This window comes from Maylandia zebra, linkage group LG6 (genome assembly GCF_041146795.1).
Source record: "Maylandia zebra isolate NMK-2024a linkage group LG6, Mzebra_GT3a, whole genome shotgun sequence".
NCBI classification, from domain to species: Eukaryota; Metazoa; Chordata; class Actinopteri; order Cichliformes; family Cichlidae; genus Maylandia; species Maylandia zebra.
Window position 1 is genome coordinate 20,273,458 of NC_135172.1, and position 24,707 is coordinate 20,298,164.

The following is a 24,707-nucleotide window of genomic DNA, read 5'->3' on the forward strand; positions in this document are numbered from 1 at the left end:
CCATTTTGAGACGATTTTTGAGTCGTGCGACCGATTTGGTGATCGGCCCGATTTTGGCCTTCATCGTGCATCGTGTAGTATACGTGGGGTAACGAGAAGCGATTAACACCTCGAGCAGCTCCCGATCATCAATCGCTCGTGAGCCGCTCACACTGCTCACGCGCAAACACGTAAACGTCGGTGAAAAAGACGGAGCAGCACGGCTGTGCAGCGTGTGATCTGGACACAAGCGATGGAGGCACAACTTGTAGAACTTTGGAAAGCTCATCCGAGCCTTTTCGATGTGGCATCACAAAATTATCACGACCACAACAACCGTGAAAATAGTTGGATCTACACTGCTGCTCATTCACAGCTGCCTGATCAATGTTTTTCATTAGCAATTTAGCAAAGTTGATGGTGGTGGTGTGTGTGTCTGTGTGAGTGAAAGACAGAGAGAGCGAGCGACAGATTTTCTGTTATAACCTTCATGTTATGGAGGCACAGGGTGAGCACTCAGGTCGCATCAGAGCATCGGGCGGTATAGTGTGAGACCTGCATCGTGACCTATGAACGTCTAACCCCTGCGAGTCAATCGTGCAGTTTGAGCAAGAGCTGAATAACGTGACTGAAAAAATCGCACAGTGTCTGCCCAGCTTTAGGTGTACTGTCGTCCGAGACTTGCACCGCAGTGTCTGCGTTTGTTTCCCTGTTGGCCATGCTTCTTGTTGTGGTCATTTGTTGTCTTCCGGTATTTTCTCCGTAAGCGACCTTTCCTCGACCAATGAGATGAGCGGTAATCTGAATTGTCATAAGTGTGCTGTCAGCTCATTGGTCACAAAGCAGGAGAGGGGCTGGGAATTATGTTTTCCAACAAAGCGTTAATTCCATTAACATTTATAGACCACTTTTGATTCTCACTGTATTACGGGACAAAGTGCGTCCCTTATTAGCTCAATACGGGACGTGTGCTTTTGTTTCTAAATACGGGACGATTCCGTTTTTTAAGGGACGGTTGGCAACCCTACTTGTCAGTGAATTTAAGCCATCTCGCTTCTTTTCATGGACGTGTCTATGGCTGTTAGTATTCTTTGTGTGTGAGGACAGCATCTGCCACACTGACAGCAGGAGTTCATCGTGATTTCTCCACACCAATGCCTAATTATCTCCCGCCATTATAACGTGTTCAACCCATATTTTTAAGAAGAAAATATCCAAAATATGTATTCCCCCACCCCCCTTCAGCACACACATCCACAGAGAAAAAGTCTCAATACATCAGTTACCTGCAGGAGCTCAGGAGAAGAAAGAGAAAGCTTGAAACGATGGAAACGCTTTAAAAGTAATCTCAGAATATCCTTTCAGACATTTCCTTTTGACCTTTTGGCTTTTCGGAGTTTGGACTGTGCAAAAAAAATAACTGCCTCACAGTCTCAAAGGTAGACAGTGTGAGTAAGACACAGATGTAATCAGCGCAACTGATCTGACTGCTGATTGTGCATTTGGCTCTTTCAGGACAGGCTGTGGGCAAATGTGGCCAAGTGTCTCAACTGTGTAATCGCCATGGTGGATAAACTCCAGGAAGAAGACAACACCAAGCAGGATCCAGTCCCAGAACATCAGCTAGCTGATGTCATCACCTCCCACAATCCTGGTAAATTACATTTTCAGTTTGTTTAGCCCATCGTTTACAGTCTTAGACAGGCCAAATAATTGCTGTGTCAGTCAAAAGTAAAACTTTATTTGGCTGATGATACAGTGATGTTTTGCTCGTTAGGATTCAGATCTGGCCGCGGTCGTGATTACAAACCAGCAATACTATACTACAGTTTGATCACAGTTCCTTCATCTATGTTGTAGGTTACCACCTCTGTTTGTCTGTGCGTATATATATATGTGGATGTACCGTCACTGTCTATTTCATTAGGTACAGCTTGCAGTAGCAGCTTCCTTAAATCTTTGTAAAATAGAGCCAACAAGGTGCTGGAAACATTCCTCAGAGATTTAGGTCCATACTGACAGATGCTGCACGACATGATGCACATCTCCAGTTCCACCACATCCCAGATGTGCTCTGTTGGATTGAGATCTCGTGACTGTGGAGGTCATCTGAGTACAGTGACCTCACTGTCATATTCAGCAAACCGGTTTGACGTGATTTGAGCTTTGTGACATTATTGTGCTGGAAGCATCCATCAGAAGATGGGTACACTGTGGGATGGATGTATATTCAGGTATGCTATGGTGCTCAAATGATGCTCACTTGGCCCTAAGGGGCCCAAAGTGTACAAAGTAAACGTCCCTCACACTATTACACCACCACAAGCTTGAAACCATTGATACAGGGCAAGATAGATCAATGCTTGAGATTCGTCAGACCAGGCAACGTGTTTCCAGTCTTCTGTTTTCCAGTTTTGGTGAGCCAGTCTGAATAGTAGCCTCGGCCTGCGTAGCTGACAGTAGTGGCACACAGTGTGGTCTTCTGCAGCTGTATACCCTGGTTCAGAGTTTTGTGCCTTCTGAAATGCATACCTACACACAGTGGTTGTTATGAATGCTTATTTGAGGTACCGTTGCCTTCCCATCAGCCTGAAGCAGTCTGTCCACTCTCCTCTGAACTCTGACATCAATGAGGGCATTTTCGCCCAGATATTTTCTCTTTTGATCAATTGTGTACATACCCTAGAGATGGCTGTGTGGGAAAATGCCAGTAGTTTCTGGAAAATTCATATGAGCCCAACAGGCACCAGAATCATGCCGCTTTCAAAATCACTTAAATCAGCTTTCCTCCTCATTCTGATGCTCAGTTTGAGCTTCAGCAGGTCATCTTGATCATCTACATTCCTGCATACATGGAGTTCCTGCTATATGCCATGTGAATGTTTAAAGGTGACATTTCTACCTTAACACTTCAGCTAATTTAGCTTTCTTTTGTTATTATTTTGTTCATAAGTTTTCTTTAGCAGAAACATCCCATTTTTTTAAGTCTGTACATTTTTGTTTTTCTCTTCAGTTAAACAGGTAATCCAATGCCTCATCGGTGAATTTCCTCATGCAAATTATAATGCAGAATATGCATTAACCGATCCATCACTGTCACAGGCAACATGTGGTGATACCACTGTATTGTAATGTGCCCGTCACTATGCTCCCGTCACTAAACAGCAGTCCTTTTAATGCTAAGAAGTGCTCCTGAGCCCAAAAAAACATTTTTAAGCGTTCGTACATAGATTTTTACTGTGGGGAAGAAATAACATTGAGTAGTTCATCATATTTTTCAGAGTATCTTAAGCTGAAATCGAAAAGAGTTCCAGCGTTGCAGACTCCCTGTTGTTCAAGCACTGGCAAATGAGAAACTCATATTGTTGCCAGAGAAGTGGATGAAAGCTACATTTCGTATGCAGAGCCATTCACTGTTGACCACAAGCTGCCCAGTCTTCCCTTACGTCCAATGAAATCCTGCCTCAAGCTTGTGTTCAGACAAGCGCCCAGACTGCTGCAGCTGCCAATTGGCACACAGAGCCACAGAGCAGTGGCATTAGACTGACCAGACGACAAGGAGAGGCTGTGTGTGTGTGTGTGTGTCAGTCACACACACATGCTGTGGAGGCATTGGTGCATTTGTATCATTTTGTGTCATTGTGTCTTTGTGAGCCAGCAGGTGAAAACAAGGCCATCAGCCCCTGTGTTCATTCTGAAAGATAAGCTCAATCCTCAGAGCACCTTTATTAAGACAGGCTCAGAGAAAGTGGTCATCTGCTTGTCAAAATACAAACATGGAAGGAATAATGAGAGAAGCTTTATCTCTTTTGTGAATCCTGGGCTTTTGATGGCACTGCAGGGGTTTGCATGTTTGGACAGGTGGGCCAGTGAAGAGATGACAGCTGGAGTTCTGTTTCCTGCTCTGTGCAGAGGCAGTATTTGCAGAATGAGATAAGATGTGATTTCTATGACAGGGCAAGGGCAAGCTTGATATGCTGTACATATCAAACTGTGTGCATGTCTGTTTGTCCGCAATGATTCACTCTTCCCTCCTGAGAACTTTTCAATATGTTGAAGCTCAGAAAGAATATGTGGTATGGTTGGAAAACTCATCTTGAGCACTGCTTAACCAACACTGCCCCCTGGTGGCCACTCAGAGGCTCGACTTTATCAGAAACCAGTGAAGGATGCAGAGAAAGCATCATCACAGCTGCAATGCAAGTTTCCTGCACACATTTTGAGTTTGCTGCATGTCCAAAATAAACAACCACAAAGAGGTCACAAGGATTACATAATTTATTTGATGTTTGCTGATAGTAATACGGTACAATGAGAGCTTAAATATTATAACAGTGTGACAGAAATTATATAGTCTATACCAATGATTCATGACCAGAAGTAGTTGTACCCTCCTAGTTGTGATTTGATTTTCAAACACAACAATATGTTTTTATATGGCCTCCAGTCTGATGTGTACTGCACAGGATAATTTATTTAACTTAAGTAATAAAAGAAGAAGTGTATAAAAACACTTATTGCACAATGTTGTTATCAAAGGTCAACAAGTCTGGTGTAGACAGGAAAATTGTGGCGATATCTCACAATACTTCACATTTACAGTAATGGTTAAAAGAAAATACACCCTCTTTAAATTCTAAGTTTTTTTTGCAACAGGACATGATAAAAAAAAATAAATTATATCGGGTCGAGCCTTTAAAATTGAGCTGAATCGGACATGTGCTGTAATAGCAGCACGTGGTCTGGAGCATTCAGGTGTGGCAACACAATCCTTAAATTGATCTTACAGAAGCAATTTGTTACTTCTCATAAGGCTGGGAAGGGTTATAAAGCCTGACAACGACAGTGACAGTGAGCAGTGCTCAGAGAAACCCACGAGCTACATCTCGTTGTTACATGTCGCATGTTACAGTGGTCCAGTCAAATTCCAGACCTCAGCCTGCGATGCTGTGGTAGGACCACCAGAGAGCTGTACATGAATTTTGCAATGTTGCACAGAAAAGTGTTTCAAAGTTCTGACCAATAAAATCATTCATCAAAAGATCCCTTCCAAATTTTGCTACTAAATGTGGATCTACAACCTGAATAATGGGTTGTACTTTTCACACACTGATTCTGGTTTAGACTTAGTTTTTCTGTTCGTCTCAGTTGCGATTTACCAAATCTGAAAACCTGGTAAAGTCTAAAAGTCTTATTTTTATTATGTACGAGTATAACCTCATATTTGAAAGAGTACGAATTATCTTTGTGCCATGACTGTAAATATTTTATATGAATATTAACTGCAACTCTGAAACCCCCACAGAGAATTACAGGCGGAGGGTGAGGTGATGACTTAAATGAGAGAAGAGAAAGTTCAACTGTAGAAACTGAAACAATAGTGTCCAAGGAGGAAATCAGGAAAGACGCACGATTTCAGTTCATGGTTTACAAGCAGGTGGTGCAGTAACACCTGATCTGTCAGCCCAGGATGAGTAACGCAGGGCAGTTATTAAAAAACATCCAGGTTCTCCAGCATCGATGGGATGATGATAAGAATTAAGACTGTGAGGGGTTGACAGCCAGTAGGTCATATTTAATGAATTATGTTATTTATTTATTTATTATAGGCCTTTAATCCTAATTCTCAGAAACTTTGGCTCATGGTGTTTTGGAAAAGTATAAAATGTTTTGTAAGAATGAGGTTGTTCTTCATCATTAGATCGTAGCATACAAACAACAAGCTAAATCTTCTAGGCGCACTGTTTGTGAATGACGCCTTCAACACGAAACAGTTTAGCGTGAAGATTTCTTTTTTAATTTACCAATTTTCTACCCTAATTTTCATATGTGCCTTTTAAAAAACAGAGATAATAATAATTTTATTGCTCGCTGAGATATTTTTATGTTCAAATCAGCCAGAAACAGATGGAAATAGTAAGAAAAATCACCAAGTTGCCAGTTTAGGAAGAATAATTGGATTTAAAGTAAACAGACCACAGTAAAACTGATCAATGCATATAAGATAAACCTACACTTTTTTTTTTCTTCAATTCAAAATGTGGGACTTTCTCAAAGCCTTTCACTGATTTTTAAATGAATGGATGATTCTTACAGTATCTGCTGTCTAAAATTTTTTAGTCTGCATGAAAAATTCCTCTATTAAATTTCTGCATCTGCCTAAAGGCAGCAGGACACACATGCGGTCTATAATTTGAGATGTGCAAGCTGGCGTACTCCAAGGGGTTCATTAATTTTGTGCTTTGCTGCCGCCTTTTCAGTGTTTCAAACCAAGTTGCATTTTTGTGTGGGGCCTTCCACCTCACACTGCAGCATACAGTGCTTGACCTCGCAGAGAAATCGCTTGCTGTGATTGAGATGTTCCCCATTGCATCTCTTTTTCACAGGTGACTGGAGGGAGCAGTTGTGTCCTCTGGTGACCCGGTTAAAGGACTGCGTGATGGAGGTGGTGGAGAAGGCGAAGAGAGCCATGACCTTTGTGCTCCTGCAGGAGGCAGCCTGCAGCATTCCACAGGGCTTCCTGCTCCAGCAGAGGCGAGACATAGTCTTCAGTCAGGCAGTAGGTGGCTGCACTGGCATAATAAACAACTCTTTAGGAGTCCTCCAGAGCATGGAGCTTCTTTTCATCTGAATTTAATCTGAAAGATTTTTGCTTTTTGTCGATACTTTCTCTTCTCATGAATGAATCATAAATCTGCTGCCCATTCACTGCTTTATGCAATAGCAGCTTGAGCTGTAAAGGATTTTGTCATCTAATTTTTTTCCCTCGTGGTCCAAAGTACAGCATAATCAGTGCAAACAATATAATATGTTGGTTGTATATTACTTCATGTTTGCATACTGTAGAACTCAGGGTGTGGAGTCATGTATTTGTTAGGCTCTGAACTATATTTTATATTTAAAGGGTTTACTCCAGTAGGACTCATTCGCATGTCTCTGCTGTATACATCAACATTAAATGAGCATGAGCAAGTAAATAAAAGGAGTAACATGGATTCAGGTAACACATTTGTTGTGGTGTGAAAGTGGCTGCAGGTTCTGATCCTTTATAATTGAGCTGAATCGCAGTATTTTGGACCCAGTGTATTCTTGGTTCACCGTTTAGTGTTTGCTGCATAGTTGCTCGTTTGAAAATGTCTTAGTATTTGTGTGTTTGTGTGTTAAACAGCTGGCAGCCTTGGCCTGTGGTTTCGTCATGCGGTTGTACGCGGGAATGCAGGACAAAGGCTTCCTGAGGCAGCTTCACCTCGTTGGCCTGGTTGCTCAGTTTGAGAGCCTGCTCAGCACCTACAGTGAGTGAAATCACGCCGGTGACCTCACGACCTACATTGAATTTTACTGTTTGTGTTTGCTGTTAAGTAAATCCCAGCACGTTTAAGCAAGTCAGACTAGTAAGATGAATGATTAAGCTGTAGTACATAGCAAGGTGAGGCAAGGTGAGTCACTGCAGTGTTGTTTTTGGCTAAATGCCTTCATTACCGACACCCATATTTCTTCATCCTTTAATTGTGACCTGGAAAATGGTATATCTCCTGTTAATGTTTGTCATAGAAATAAAGAGAACAGTAAGTAACAGTAAGAGTTGAATAAATACAAGGGAGGGAGGTTTCTCAGTTATGGTCTTTGTTAAACATGCCCTGTTGTGTGTATGCATGCAACGAGAACGACTGACATCACTGTCGAGCTTGTTTTCTGTGGCCGCTATAGGTGAAGAGTTCGGGATGCTGGAAGACATGGAAGTGGGGATCTCAGACCTGCAGAGAGTCATGTTCAAGATTACAGAGGCCAAGTCCGATGACCTCAGTGACCTTCAGCCTTTAGTTTGTGGCCGACGGTAAGACCTTGTTTTGTTTTTTTTTGTTTGTTTGTTTGTTTTCTTGCTCAAGTCCAATTATAGGAAGGAAATCGGGCCAAACACTTATTTGCGGCACATGTGGTCACCTCTAATGGTTTCTAATATACCTCTGAGATCAGAAAATCAGCATCAAATCAAGCTATACTCGTTTTATTGAGATATGCAAACATAGAAAGTAATGTTTTTGGCTTGAGAGAGTTTCTTTGTTTATAGAGGAAATCTAAGCTTAAAGAAGGGAAATGTCCGTATATTTCAAAAGTAGGGGGATTCATACTCTGTGTTCAATGAAAACTGAACACAGGAACTTTGTTATAATGGAAGCCAGCCATTACAAAACAGCGTTGTTTTCTCTTGCATTGTGTTTCACTAAGGATACAATTGGCGCACTTATGCAAAACATCCAGGACCCCTCTCACACCAGCTCCAACACGGATCTGCAGCATAAAAAATATCGGAGCAGGTTTTTTTCTTGTTTGTATCACTTTAGTGTAGGTCATCACATGTGCTTTCCTTTGTGTTTCATATTGTGAAAAAAGAAAAACTTAAGCTTGATTTTCTTGTTTACCTTGTTCCTGATGTTGCTGTCTACTGGGACTGTCACTGTATCATAACTGTGGTCCTCTGCTTCTTCTCAATCACCACTATGTCTGGTTGGCTCAGGATCTCAGCCCCAGGAATCGCCTGCATACTCTTGGGTACATATTCAAGGGTATTGCTGTGTACCAAGAGGAACCCAGGACCCACTGCACCGGCGGGTTCATCGCGATACCTAATAGCAGTCAGGGTGCCATTGCCTAGCCTTATTAGAGGTCTCTGCATCCCTCCATGGATATGCCTCACTGACCCACCATCAAACCGGTGATGCTGAATGATGTTACAGGGAGAATAAGGTTCTCCACGGCTTCTACCGACCCTTTCATGTCTGTGACATGTGCTCAGGGGGAACCTGCTCTCATTTGTGAAAAGCACAGGACACAGACAGGTCCAGTGGTGGACCTGCCAACTCTGGTATTCTACTCTATGGCAAATGCCAATCATGCTCCACGGTGCCGGGCACAGAGCACGCAATCCACTAAGGATGCTGGTCCCTCAGGCCAACCTCATGAAGTCTGTCTCTGATGTTTTTGTCAGACATTCACACCAGTGGCCTACTGGACGTCATTTGTAGGCTTCTGGCAGTGCTTATCCTGTTCCCCCTGCACATCTCTTCTAATGTAATTGTGTATCTATTAGTGAAAAACAGTCAGGAAAACTAGGAGGGAAGAAAAATGTCAACGGCCTCCACTTGTAAAACCATCATTTCCTCTCTAGTGCACGTTGTTAATTTCAGCACCAAAAGCAGCTAAAATTGATTACTTTAAAAAGTCTTAGGATGACACAGCATAATTACGAGTGGGCTGAATTCCACACGTTTTCTCTTAGACAAGTATCCGTTCACTGTGGCCCATTCAGGAATGCAGGTGGAAACTTTCCTCTTCATATCTGGACTTTGATGTTGTCAAAAGTAGCTAGCATTCAATAAATGCAGAGTCACTGAGATATAATGTAATTATTATTTGAATTATTATTTGACGTTTAAAAAAAATACACATGCATGTGTGTATTATTTTTATTATCCTTGTATTAGAAGATAAAACAAGTGTGGAACTGTGTCAAGTAGTAGTTAACTGTTGTCAGGGAAAATTTAACAATGACCTGCAACACACCCAGTGACCTTGATTTGAAGTGGGTTTAATAAACACATTGCAATGTGGAGAGAGCATCCCAGTGGAACACCAGGACCATCTCTGAATTGTGGCCACCGCCCTTACATCTCATATACAGAGACACAGACAAAGAACATTCCACAAACTCTTACATGTTGGCCCCTCTCACGGGTGGGCTATACCTTCTCCCTCACAGAGAGAATTATGACCTTGTTTTCTGCTTGGCCGTCACCGAAGGATTTACATCCCTGATAAGCAGAAGGAGTCCCACTATCTGTTTAACGTCTCCCATTACAATGGCCTCACTGTGTTAACATTCCACATGCATGTAAACTAGTGACAGGAGTGCTCTTACTATAGTAAAGTGAGAAAGTGATATTACTATAACTAATGTGATATGATTAAATATGTGATTAATACATGAGAAAAGAAATCTGCCACCACACTGTGCAAGTGGCGGAAAGGAGAGTGACTACTGAGTATGGGAAAGTCCATATTTTAACAATTGTTATACGTGATTATGATTTCACACAGTCTTGTAAGACAAAAAGTTAAAAACCACTTTAGCATTTATTTAGTGCAGTTCAGTCGAGAAACGTTTGAAAGAAAAATTTAGCCTAATCGAAGATACCTCCCATAGGGGGAAAGAATTATTTAATAGTATTGCAGGTAGCATAGCTTCACAATACAACTGGTAACCAGGTGAACTTTACTCCATATACGGATGAGCTGTTGACACAGATATTATCTGGCTTCAGTCCACAGCAGTTTTGTACATTGGTTTAAAAGTTCAAATCAGCTGATCACGAATGTCCTTTCCCATCTTTGAAGAGAACCTTTGCTCACGTGTTGGACAGCTGTTGACAGGTCAAGCTGTTTTTTCTTATTGCTTACCTTGAGCATTGTGTCTGGTGTGATATTACACTCCTGTGGCACCTCCCACTTCCGTGCCACTCTTTGAGGAATTCTAAAACGCGCACACTGGCTCTCTGGTTTGTATACACACCATCAGTTTCTCTCTTTACATCTTGCTCAGGCCTGTCTTAGGTATCATGTTATAGAACTTCCCAAACATATCACATCTATCATGCGGTAAAATGTATCAAATTACTTTTTTGATGGATGTTTCACCGTCTTAATCCTTATTTTCTCTCTCTCTCTCACTTTCTCTTTGCATTTAGAGACCACTTCACTGTAGAAGTGCCATTACCTAAACTGGTTTTCCATACCTTACCAGAGGAAATCAAGGAGGGGAAGCTTCTCCGAGTATTCCCGGTGCTCTTTAATGTGGGGATTAATGAACAACAAACAATAGCAGAAAGGTAACCTGGATATTCTTTGCTCCACTCCAGTGCACATGAAGACGAGCACTGTGTATGTGCTGATCTAAACACAGATCCTATTGTCATTTCTAAAGGAAATGCTTTAAATCTATAGCTAAAACTAAAAGATTATTGTTGTTTAGTTATAGCTGGAGCCATCCAAACCACTAATAGCATATTCACATTTTTTTACTAAGTGCCTTTATTGTTTTTAGTTCTGCTACGTGATAAATAGTGATTATGGCTTTAAAGAAAAAGCACATATAGCTGCTGTTACATAAACAATAACAACATTATTTTTGGCGTAGAAACCTGCCTGCTGTACTCTTCCCTGACCCTTGAGCTTTTTGAACCTTTACCACGGGCCTTCTCAATGCTTTCACCTCCCTTACCTTGAATGACCTTTCACCCAGTGATCCAACCAAGTTCCAACTGCTTACAGTATCTCCAAGTTGTGCTTTATAGTTTGCTTTTTTTTTAACGTGACTAAAATGTAATGGTACATCTTCATTCATCTTGGCTCTTTGAATTCCATTGTCTAGCCAGAGACGCCTTTCCATCCGGTAGCTGGAAGCTCCCCTGCGTGGAGTGCTGAGAGTTTCTATCAAAAACACAATTTATTTTGGTAGAAATGATTCATTGTAGGTTTTGATTGGCTTCGAGTCAGCTCTTCATGTTTGCAAGAGGCACTAAAAGATTTGTGATTTTTGGAAAGTTTGGTAAGGTTTATGGGTCTCTCATGGAAACGTGACAGTTTTGAAGGAAATGGAAGCAAATTTTGTGTCCGGTCTATAAAACCTCTGATGAACCTTTTCATAATCTTCTGAAGTTTCTTCTTTCTGGTTCCTACGTAAACTTTGACTTATTGTACGCATTGACCTTAAAATAGGAATTATTTGTCTGTTTGATAGTGTATTTGCTGAATCAATTTAGGCATAAATTATAGGTAGTTTTTAAGTTTGTTTTCTCTTGCTGCTAATCCAGTGGGTCTTTGGACATTACATCTGCATATATACAGTTAGGTGCATATGCTTTTTTTGGGGGAAACTTTGATCATTTTGCCTCTGTACACCACCACCACAAATCAAGCAATTAATGTGTGGTTGAAGTGCAGACTTTCAGCTGTGATTTAATGGGTTTTACAAAAAAAAAACCAACCCAACATACTTTCAGAGATTGAAAGCATATGAGCAGCTGGCTGACTAGCAGTTCTGTGGCCATATGAGGGCTGCTTTCTTGTTATTTCATTCGAAATTAAACAGGCAAGACTTCTGAAGTTGAACCTAACATCACCTTTCAATGGAGCTCTCCATATGAAGTTCAATTTTAGTGCAAGTGTGGGAGGCTGAAAACCAAATATAAACTTATCAGAGAAATACCAAAAAACTCTAGGAATGTTCAAAACCAACATTCATCCAGGACGCACCAGCTGAACAACACCAAGAGGCCCGAAACACTACAGAAGAAGCAACTCTGTTCATCTTGATGTAGAGTTTTCACTCATACAAGTGACTTCTTTGTTTTCATCTGACTGCAGATTTCCCCAACCTTATAAACAGTACATTTGCATAATAACTGATACTCGCACCACTGGCGTACAACGGGCTATGACAAAAAAAATACACCAGTAACAAACACCATATCCAGAGACCACCCCACTGAACCATGTTTGGGGCAGGGTTGGCCAGGATTCACACAAACTGCCCATCAGGATAAATATTTTTTCCCTAACCGATCTTGCACTCTGTTCTGCTCTCAGGTTTGGAGATATCTCTCTACAAGAAAGAATAAACCAGAAGAACTTTGAGACATTAGAAGCCTATTACAAATCATTAAGTGAAAAGGTGCCACTAGAATGTAAGTGCACAACTTTAAAATAATTTTTACTAAAGAAACATCTTCATCTTTGGTCTCATGTGTTTATGTGCAGAAAACAGTATTAACATATTTTTTTGTGTGGGTGAATAATGTGTACTATAATCCCATTAGAATGGTTCACACCTTTTATAAAGCAACCGTGAATTTTAACATGTAGAACATTTCTGTGAAAGAAATATCCACACCTGATCTACAGCCTGAAGCTTGTCTTCATTAACCTCTGTTTTTGTTTTGTGCAAACAGGTCTACCGTGTTTTCAGACACAGACCGACATAAAGGAATTACTTGAAACTTTGGGCCAGAATGTAGTCGCGAAGAAGAAAAAGAATGTGGAGATACTGTGGACTGCTGGAACGGTGAGGCTTCTACTGTTGTTACTGTCTGGATGGTAATTACTTTGAAGGGAACGATATTGTATTTTTTATATATTCATGTTGTTTTCTTTGTTCTTTTTAAGCATACTTTAAGTTTGTAGCAGGCTTTTATAGAGAAACATAGTTTTAAACAGCTCAATATGGCATTATTATCACTTCAGATCAGATTCTTCAGATAAATCTATTGACCTTGAGGGAGAGGTCAGAGGTCAAATGTGACATGATACTTTAAATCTGTTTAAACACTCTCAAAGTTCAAACCTTCATAGAAAAATAAGTCCAGTATAATAGAATAAAACCAAAGGTGCCCACGGGTGCCATAGATGGTGCAAAACATTTTGTCAACATTGTTGTTTGTTGGGGAGAAAACTTACAAACATACAGTACAGTCACACTGCTAAGCGATCAGATTTATGTAAATTTGACAAGCTGAACGCATTGTGTACTGTGCAGGAGACATGGCGCGAGATTGATTGACAATGGTCTACAGCCAATCAGGACGCAGAACACAATTCGCTCTTATAGGGAAAAAAAAAGAAAACAAACCTCGAAATAGCGAAACTGCGAAAGGTGAACTGCGTTCTAGCGAGGGACCACTGTATGTATTCGATTTGTTGGCAGTACACACTACACTTGTAAGAATCGTATTTAATGAAGTTATAAGACTTTTGGTCCATTTTGGTTTTTAAAAGATGAAGTTGAATTTGAAGACCTCATGGATGAAAACTAAATTTTAATGGACTGTTAACAGAAACTCAGTCTACATCCCTACAACGTTTTATCAAAATTCATTCAAAACTTTTGAAAGAATGATAACACACACGCACGTGAACATTACCTGAATCATCCTTGGCAGAGGTAAAAGTAAAACACACCTCAACTAATAATGAGTAACTTGAAACTACAAAGGCAAATGAGGAGTAATGCCAGGGCAGATGGAAATGAGCGAAAGCTCCTTCTCGAGCTTTTATGCGTGCAAGTGAGCCTTCTGCAGGTAATCAATACTAGGGATGCATCAGAGTGAAGCAAGGATGACATAAAAATGAAAACACTAATCACGTGGCAGATGTGTGCACGTGTCTACGTCAGGATATGTAAAACGAGATGAGTCACTTCACAACATTTTGCCTTCATGATGTATGCCAAACCGATGGTGATGTTGGTTTTTTTTTTTTCCCCTCATCCACTTTCCACCAGATCTGCCGAAGGTTAAATGGCATCAGGTTTACCAGCTGTAAAAGTGCCAAAGACCGAACATCCATGTCTGTCACTCTAGAGCAGTGCGCTCTCTTACGTGATGAACACCAGCTCAGCAAGGACTTCTTCGTGCGCGCTCTGGACTGCATGCGCAGGTAAGACAGTATTAAAGGAGGCATCAGAAGCCAGTCCTAAACAGACTGCACTTAAAAAGTTAGTCATAAATGCGGATTTTTTGCTCAACGAAAAATATCTTGGTGATCAGAGATTTCTGCCGTCGTCTCCTCTCTTCAAGTGAAGTTACTTTCAGGATCTTGTTGGTTTATGTATTCAGAGTATACATGCGAGGCTGTTTTTACTGAAACTCAAATTCTAAAAAGCTTACTAGATACTATTACAGGCAAGTTAGAAAAATATCAATTTTCCAATGTTTTCGTTACCACACTCTTAATCTTGCTACATTTAGCAGTAGAATGGAATAAGCCTGAAGTAGGCTTGTCATTACAAGCATGTATTACAAGTAATAACCTGCATCCACACCACCCATCACACACATCAAAGGCATTTTATCTGCAACTTTTCCTCCCAGCCCATCACCATTACATGATCAACATTCCCTTCCCTCCACCATCATCACCATTCTTCACACATTCAGAGGCAGCAATGCATGTTCCTGTTAGTCCTGTAGTTTAGTGTTTGTGTGTTTGCCAGCAGGGAAACATTCACATCTGCCTAAATCTCATGAGGTTTAACTGCATAACTTTGGCAAGGGCACTGGTGAAATGCACATCTGAAATGTCCGTGGGACTGACCTGTATGGGACAGCTGATGGCAGGTGATGGAATGAAGACAGAAACTCTTAACGACACAAACACAGCTTTAATACAATTATACAATTATACAAGAACATTTAGTAATAAGTGACATTTTAACTGATGGGATGGTTTACAGTGTGCAATCAGGACAAAAAGGTTCTTCCTAAAACTGCAAATGAACAGAAACAATGTAAAGCTGTGAACCAAAACAGTACCAAATTATATTCAGTGAGAACTCCAGTTAATTAAGCTTGTGACTGCAGAGATGTATAAACTGTGAGGGGAACATTTTAAAGATAAAGTTTCTGTCTTGGGTAGGCCAGGGCTATTCTTGTGATATTTGAAAGATTTGCACACATGCCATACGGCTGCTTTACTGTAGGAAGAAAAGGAATAGTCAGTATAGTGAATTTTACAGTGAAAGGACCATGATGGATATCTAAAATGATAAAACGTCAGTCAAGCCCGTAATGCAACTAAATGCATTGACATGTTGCAGATATAAGTGCAGACTGACTCCAATTGATTGCAGCTTGTTCGCAATCTGTCTGCATGTATGAATTAGACAGCAAATATTTGCAAATCTTCAGAAATCTGTTTACAAGTGCAGTCAGTCCGAGTGAGATTGTGACTGGTTGACGACATGTTTCCTGTCCCTCTCCCCATCTGTGCAGTTGTTTTTTTAACTGAAAGTGGTTCCAAAATTATTTGCAATCAGACGCCAAAAGCAAAAGAATTCAGTAAACAAAGGACATTTTAATGAATTTATGGAAAAAAGCAAAAAGTGTTGCAGATAGGTTGCAGAATATACTCGCCAGAGTTCACAAGGGTACAATAAATCTTTCAAAGAAGGGAAAAGGAGATGGGAGGTACTGGAGACAAAAGTTCAAAGACACAGAAGGACAACAGGATGATCTGACCGACTGGAATATCTGGCACAAGTGAAAAGATATGAGGTGGGGCAGAAAGGAGAAAAATGAAAACAAAGGTCCTCGCTCGTCTAAGTAGTTCCACTATTTGCTAAACCTATTTTAAATGCTGCTGACAGTGATGCTAATCTGTCCTAAGCCTGATGTGAATGATTTCACAGAAAGGAAATCAGCTATGTGAAAAAACAAGTCTCATGTTTCAAACTGCTGCTATAAAAAAGATTGTTTACTTAGGACCGTATTCATACTTCACTCAGGCCATTTCTTCATGGCTTACACTGCAGTGTTTTTCATGGCATGGTTCTCACACTTTTACTCCACCTGTCACTGTCTACTTGTCTGTGGCTGCTATTCTGCATTCAGGCTGTACTAATACCTCTGGGTCTAAGTGGGCCTTGTGCTACTAGCCCTGTCAGGTCTCTTTATCAACTGACCTTTCCTAGAAAGCCTACTTAGACAGCATCTATACTGGACTAACACTAGTGTTTTCACACTCTGTCTCTGTTCGTTCTGTTTTCATTCTGATGGGCACTCCTGCAGTCGACTGACCCAGGGAGACATTGGGCAGTGGGAGGACCCTGAGGCTGGCGCCATGACAGAGAACAAACCAGCATCACGACACTTTTATCCCATTGCCCTGCTGCTCGTTAGCTCCCACTTACTGGTTGTGTGGCTCATTTTAAGTCTTGTTTTTCTGCTTGCAAAATATCAATAAACTGTTGACAATGACATCTCTACTCACTGCTTTTCTTCCTGTGTTCACTAGTTCTTCTTTTCAGTAGGGGTACTGCGGATTAACGGGTAATAAGCAAATAAAATAAATGTCAAACTCAGGCTGTAGGGCATTAACGTCAGATGTTTTTATCTGACAAGAAAACGCCTTCCTGAGAGTTACATTAAGATCACACTAACTGCCAAAAGTATGATTATGAGACTGTTTCCCATGGCTCAAACCAGACTCCTTGTTTTTTTTTTTTAATCAACAGCAAGAATGCACAAGTCCATCCGTCAGTGTACTCTCTGACTACTCATGGTCATGAAAGGACATGTTACTTTCAGCAATGTGTTTTTGACTATATTTTTTTTTACACGTATGGCACAAATGTGGCGTAAGCACACATTTGTGCACACTCCCTTCTTTCCCAATCTCGTCTTTTCATTTGAAACGCTGTGGGGGTGAGGGCAGATTGAGCAAATCTCGAAAGCTAGATAACTTATTGAAATGCCAAATCATTTATTTTAGGAAAAGCAAATCTTTTTAGCAACATGTTACTGAAACATGCTGGCGATGTCAAACTTTGTATCGGCACATTATTTTTTGTTGTTTTTGTTTTTTTACAATTTACATTTTATATGTTTTCTGTATCAGCTGTTTGCCACAGTGGCTCAACTTATATATTTACTAAAACACGATATTATTTATCAGATCCAAGCATTTCATGCTATAAAAGCTAAACTGCCATCAAAGTAACTACTGAATGCCAGCTATAATATTTAATACAGCCACAGATGTACATCTGTTTGTGTTCTGCTTATTTCTATTGGAGTCTGTCCTGGGCCCACCTAATGATGCGCGTCTTCACCGGTACATTACTTCTTCTTTTGTTAATTTATGTTTTCCGTCTTTTTTGAGTGTTTTAATAATAACTTTCCATTTGATTTATTTCATACACAGCAGATTTTGAATACACAGACTAATCTTTTTTTCCTTGTCTTTTTAACTCTAACTAAAATATCATCAGTGACAATGTCTCGACGCATTTGTTTTGTTGAGTCATTGTCTATATACACATATAGTATATATTTACAAGGTTTCAGCATTGAGGTTGGTTTTGTATGGCCCTGGTCTTCTCCTGGGACTCGTGACAGTTTCAGAGTTAGACATACAAAGTGACCCTTGTGTGCATGGTCTGAGAGAAGAAAGAGAGAGAGGCTGTGCTGCTGCTGCTTTTACAAATCAACGTGATAGATTTTTGGATATTTCTCGCTCTTGTCCTGATCATCTGTATAGCTTCGTCATGAGTAATGAATTTGTTTTTTGATTCGGCCTACATGAGACAATAGACGTGTGACAGAGCGTGAGAGGTGTGTTTGAGTCTCTGGCTCAGTGTGTCAGAGATTGACAGCAGCCCTAACTTGAGACAATAAATATTTTAGAAGCACTTACTGACTCACCAACCTGAGTTTACATCTGTGTGGCCCGTATTTACGTACTGTTGTAAATGACTTGTTGGCCTGTGATCTGTGAAACATATCTCAAATATATCTGCATGTGAAGTCATTTTGATGCACAAGCAACATTCCTGTCACAAGGTAGAATTAACTTTTTTAGAAAGCTTCTTACACCCATTGTTGAAGCGCTTAGCAGGTTAGCAGCCACCAATTTGTTCATCTGAGCTGAATGGAGCTCACTCAGTGGTTTACAGCTGCTGACAAACAGACACCTTTCCTTTAATAAACATTTGACTTATTTTTATTCTGGAGATCTGAGGCTAAGGAAAAAACATCTGGGGCTAGACAGCGAGGGCATTAGGCTGATTTCAGATTTTTCTTCACATTTTACAAAGACCACCAATATTACTATAAACAGTGTTTGTAGCTTTTAGAAGCTATACGTTACTATATGAACTAAAGCAGGGATGTCAAACACAAGGCCTGGAGGCCAGACTCCAATGGACAGCTTTGGAAAATGCGAAGGAGAACAGAAATTGACACACACACACACACACGGCACCATAGAAACTTATGTTATTCTTGTGTGTGATGACATAACTAGGGATGGGTATCGTTTAGGTTTTATCCGATACCAGTACCAAACCGGTACTTTTTAAACGGTGCCGGTGCTTAAACGGTGCTTGAACAGGTGCTTAAATAATGGAGAACACAAAATTGGTCCAAAAACCTCTCATGTTCAGCTGGTTTTTTGGAAAAAGATAACAATGTCAGCCTTTTCTGCAGCTATAGGGGATTTATGGCATCACTCTTGGATGGAAGCAGTGCTTAAACAATGGAAAAAACACAAACTTTGTCCAAAAACCTCTCATGTTTAGCTGTTTTCCACTTTTTCTTTGGTCATTTTAGCCTTTTTGGCCAGGGTGAAGGGAGCATCTGCCATCAAACAAGAAGATAGCCGCATGTAGCTATGATGATGTTTGCTAGTTCACCTTATGTGCATTAATGTAATAACGTGATTAGCCTACTCAACGTAAATTACACACGAACAACATTAAGCTACTCACGCAGAGAAGCACGGCTGCTGCTGCCATCATCATCCGTCATCATTTCTGCTACACTGGCAGGGCTAGGGGCCAGGACTCTCCTCTTCGGGTTTTTGGGGGATGTTGCTAACTCCGGGTCCGATAACAGGCACCACACCCGCAGTAGATGTGCCCGGTGTGAGGTCTCGCAGCAAGCTATCAAATACGGCGCATTTCTCGGCTTTTAACAAAATGCTATACGTCGCCAGGTGTTTCATCAGATTCGAGGCGTTACCTCCTTTGCACAGTATCAGCTTAAAGCACTTGTTGCAGGCTGCTGAGTTTGCATCTTTTGCTGTGAAGTACAGCCAGACTTTGACCGCTTCGCCTTGGGCATTTTTAATCTGTAGCTCTGCTCTAAAAGAACGTACATACCTGGGCCCGCCTACTACGCTTGCAAAGGTAAAATGATTGCCCAGAATCCGAAGTGTATGACATCTCAGGGAAAAAAAAGCACCGAAATAAAGCACCAAAATCTGCGCTGCTTTTCGGTCTGGTTACTACCGTTTATGTCAGAACCGGATACAGGTACCCATCCCTAGTCATAACACACAAGAATAACAGATGGAACATTTTTTAAACATTAGAAACTCTTTTAAATATACAGACATATTAATCAAACAACAAAAACAAACAAAAATTATTTTGAAAGATCTCTGGCATTTGTACAGTCTAAATAAACTGAAGACAGATGTCTTTGATAGCGTTTCTGTATATGTGGTGCACTGTTTGTGGGGCTGTGTGTTTTTGTTTCATCTACTGACATGTATTGTCTGCAGTGCATTGAGCTCTTCCTAACCCTGTGGGCATTTCTTAAGTAGTCATACTGTATATATATTGAAATACATACCTCTGCACACATACGAGTTGAAATCAAATCAAATCAAATCAAATCACTTTTATTGTCACATCACATGTGCAGGCACACTGGCACAGCACATGCGAGTGAAATTCTTGTGTGCGAGCCCCACAAGCAACAGAGATGTGCAAACACAACAACACAAACGAGCAAAATACAAGAATGGCCAACCTGAAACTAATAAATATATGTACAATATATAATAGTGTATGCATTTCTGGATGTGTATACTAAATATTTTCCTACGTGTGTGTGTGTGGTGTGTGTGTGTATGCACATTTTTACAAATTAAATAGTTAAAAAAAAAATTAAAAAAAATAAATAAATAATAATAATAATAATAATAATAATAAAATATATAAAATATACAGAGTTGAATATGTGCAAAACAAGTGGCATTTATATACAGTGTGGAGTGCATAATGTTGAAGTTCCAGTAGTGAAGCTGAGGTGTCTATGACGTGTTCAGCAGTCTGATGGCCTGATGGAAAAAGCTGTCTCTCAGTCTGCTGGTACGGGACCGGATGCTGCAGAACCTCCTTCCTGATGGAAGCAGTCTGAACAGTTTATGGCTGGGGTGACTGGAGTCCTTGATGATCCTCCCCGCTTTCCTCAGGCACCGCTTCCTGTAGATGTCTTGGAGGGAGGGAAGCTCACCTCCAATTATCCGTTCAGAGCACCGCACTACTCGCTGGAGAGCTTTGCAGTTGTAGGCGGTGCTGTTGCCATACCAGGTGGTGATGCATCCAGTGAGGATGCTCTCAATGGCACAGTGATAGAAGGTCCTGAGGATGCGGGGGCTCATGCCGAAATCATAACTGGGCGTAGCTCATGTTCCCACAGCTTCTCATGCACACATTTTTTTGTGCTTGCGGGACTGCAAGAATAAAAAATAAACCTTTTTCCAGATGTCTACATATGAGATGTACGGTTCATTGACCATTGACTCCTGAACTGTCGAGGTTCTTATTATTTTACTTAGAGAACTGTTTTTTATTGTGTTTTGTTTTTTGTTTTTTTGTTTTTTTGGTTTTTTTTTGGGGGGGGGGGGGTACTGGTAATTGATATCATAAGCCGTCATTCTCAAAGATCAGACAGTTGCCTTGCTTGCAGCGTTACTCTGTGCTTCTCTAGAAGTTGTGTAACTACTTGAACTAGGGGAGGCTAGCACAGTCCCAAAAGCTGTCCTCCAACGTGCCACAGACAGTGTCCTGCTTTTGGGTCTACTTTTTTCTGACTTGTGTCTAATTTGGAATGGAACAAAATGTTTATAACTCACTGAAGGCAATGGGAGACTGGCGTAGATGGAAACTGTGCATAAGGTTAAGGCTGGCCAAGTGTTCCACAGTTTGAGTATAGCAGAGACAGAGACAAACAGACATCAGAGTTTGTGTGTGGATCTGTGGAGTGGATGTGATGTACTGCGGAGCTTCAGATGGGAGGATTGAACACAGAACAGTTGATTTAAATGAGAAGGTAGCTCCACATGGGTCAAACGGTCATAGATCTGTTTGGTTAAGAGTCCTGCTGTTCTGTTAAAAATACATGTTTTTAATGGTTTATCTAGACCGCTGGGAAACTTGCCTTCTCCTTTTAGCATTACCCCGGTCAGACTCAATAATATTTCTCAATAGCCATTCAAAATTCTGGATTTGGACTGGTTGAGGGAGAGGATTAACTTTTAATAGTCAGGTGGTTTAACCACATACCTTTGACTTATACACTATATGTTGATCTAAATGAATACAAGGGTCAGTTTGGACAAAACAGCTGGGTGCTGATATATATAAGTATGAACCACCACCAACAGCAGCAACAAGCAACAAGTCATTCATGTTTGCTTTGAAATGCATTTGACTATTGCATGAAACTGGACTTGCAAATCAATGGGACAACAGAAAATGTCTCATCAGAATTGTTAAAAGCCTACCTTGTTTTGCATGCCTTTAATTCCCACATGGAGAATGTATGAAAATGTGAATAATTAGCCCATCAAATGGCCTAGAAGTGAGATTTTCTGCATGTTTTCCCCTTGGTGACATTTTGTTTAGTATCCTATCCTGACTTCCAACTCACGAGTTTGGTTGGGCAATTAATTCCCACAGGAGAAACTTAGCCGGTTGTGGAGGCCTGCACCAATAGACTGATCTCAATTGTGCTCAATATGTATTTCACTAACCACGACACTCTCTTGTATTGTTTCACAGCTGTGTGAAAAATCTTCAGTTTCATTTACATCTCTCTGAGAACCATTTATCCAAGAATACTTGTAAGAACTATTCGCCCCACAGCAGGTTGCTCTGCAGGTTTGATTTGACACACTAAATTCCCCTCCTGACATAAACCCTTGAGGGATTTGTGTCTCTAGCAAGAACTGAACCAGGAACCTTTCACTTACAAACTAATGTGCAAACAACAACACTACGGATCCCATATTTACTGCATAGTTTTGTGCTTTCTTTATCCCAAAGCAGCCACAAAGTAGTGCACAAAATGTTCAGGTTCTTTTTTTTGTTTGTTTTTTGAAGGCGTGTATATCATTAATACCACAAACTTAATTTTAAACCTCACTCATGTTTACTTTTTTGTTCTCTTTTTTCCACCTTTCACCTTCATCACTTGATCATCAGAGAAGGATGTCGCATTGAGAATGTTCAAAAGAATATTAAATGCAGGAAATATGCCTTCAACATGCTGCAGCTGATGGCCTTTCCCAAGTGCTACCGACCACCAGAAGGGACTTACGGCAAAGTTGACTCTTGAGGAGAAAAGCCACGTACTGTAAAATTAGTCATTCAGTATTATTATTCTTTAGTAAATATTAAAGATCATAAATGATAGTATGTAAAATATGCTGTTAATAGGAAACACAGTTGCTGGAGGTGTGTGTGTGTGTGTGTGTGTGTGTGTGTGTGTGTGTGTGTGTGTGTGTGTGTGTAATGAGGGTACATTCATAGGCATTAAAAAAATTGGTCCATTTTAAAATAAATGCACTTTCCACCTCACCATACATTGGTCATAACTTAAGCAACATTAAGCAGAACAACTTGTGGGTAAGTCAAAGTCTTACATAATGTGCATATATCAGCGTATGAGAGAGATAACTAGCCTAAAAGAAGAGTTTTCAAGTGACTAGCTATTTTGTTTGTTTACGGTGACCATGCATTTGGACGTTCACTCGGTAAAAGTTAATATTTGGAAACGCTGACCTATGTTTGTAACAGCTCTTAAAGTTTCCGTAATCTTTGCGGACATCCACGTTCCCTGTGGTTTTTCTCCACAGGGAAAACTTTATTTGGATACGTGGGCCTTAAAAAGATAGTATGATGTTAAACAAAAAATGAACAACTTGTGCTGTTCTCAAGAAATCATATCAACATGTTTTTTGATGAAACACAGTATTCAGATTCAAGATTCTCAGTTGGTTTTTGACTGAAGTCTACAAATTTCCCTCTGCTTAACACTGTCCTCTAGCTTTGCACCCCAATGGCAATTTAGCCCATGTTTTATTCATGACATAACATAGAAAACATATCAAACATTTAAACTGAGACATTTTATCATTTCATCATAAAAATTGGTTGATTTTTGAAGGCAGCAACACATCTCAAAAAGTTGGGACAGGGCAACAAAAGGGTGGACAAGTAAGTGATACTAAAAGAAACAGCTGGGGGAATATTTTTCAACTAGTTAGGTTATCTGGCAACAGGGCGGCAACATGATGGGGTATAAAAAGAGCATCTTTGAGAGGCAGAGTTTGTCAAAAGTAAAGCTAGGCAGAGGTTCACTAAACTGCAAAGACCTGTGGCTGCAGATTATGAAGGAAAAAAATTCAGAACATCCAGAACATCCAAGAAATGCTGAAAGTTGTGTATTAAAAACTCTCATCAAAAGATTCCAAGACTCTGGACATACCTCAGAATCAATACTGAATGCTTGGGATCTCTTCAGGCCTTTAGATGGCACTGCATCACAAACAGCCACAATTCTGTGATGGAAATCGCTGAATGGGCTCGGGAACACTTCCGGAAATTATCGTCCGTGATCACAGTTCAGTATGCCATCCAAAAATTCAGGTTAAAGGTCTGTCATTCAACAAAGAAGTCAAATATGAACATGATTCAGAAACACCGCCACCTTCTGTCAGCCAATGCTCGTTCAAAATGGACAGAGGCACAGTGGAAAACTTCTTTTTGGAGAACATGGTCATCCTCCGGACTGAGGAGGAGAGTAAGCATCTGTATTGTTATCAATGCTCAGCTGCATGCCATCAGGATCTCTTTGATGTTATGGAAATAGATCAGTAACTATGGAATTTGTGGCTTGCACATCTGGAAAGGGACCATCAATGCTCCAAGGTATATATGCAGGATTTAGACCAACATATGCTCCCGTCCAGACGTCTTTTTCTGGGAAGACCTTGCATATTTGAGTAAGGCAATGCTAAATCTCACAGTCAAGCTGTTCCAACAGCGTTGCTTCATAGTAAAAGAGTCTGGGTGCTGAACTGGTAGTCCCGATCATTTACCAGCTGAA

General features: G+C 40.5%; 1 protein-coding gene across 7 annotated transcripts in view; it reads left to right on the forward strand.

The window, feature by feature from the left end:
• The window catches only part of inpp4b (inositol polyphosphate-4-phosphatase type II B), a 189,994-nt gene extending 165,287 nt beyond the window's left edge, over positions 1 to 24,707 (forward strand). For 6 of the 7 annotated variants that reach the window (XM_076884829.1, XM_076884831.1, XM_076884832.1 and 3 more), the window contains 9 exons: positions 1,495 to 1,633; positions 6,366 to 6,538; positions 7,148 to 7,271; positions 7,687 to 7,813; positions 10,722 to 10,862; positions 12,622 to 12,719; positions 12,984 to 13,096; positions 14,312 to 14,466; positions 16,596 to 16,784. In XM_076884829.1, coding sequence (XP_076740944.1) covers positions 1,495 to 1,633; positions 6,366 to 6,538; positions 7,148 to 7,271; positions 7,687 to 7,813; positions 10,722 to 10,862; positions 12,622 to 12,719; positions 12,984 to 13,096; positions 14,312 to 14,466; positions 16,596 to 16,770 — 1,245 coding nt within the window. In that variant the 3' untranslated portion in view covers positions 16,771 to 16,784. Of the gene's footprint in view, positions 1 to 1,494; positions 1,634 to 6,365; positions 6,539 to 7,147; positions 7,272 to 7,686; positions 7,814 to 10,721; positions 10,863 to 12,621; positions 12,720 to 12,983; positions 13,097 to 14,311; positions 14,467 to 16,595; positions 16,785 to 22,801 lie in introns of those variants that run through there. The other variant, XM_076884830.1, reaches the window with a different exon arrangement.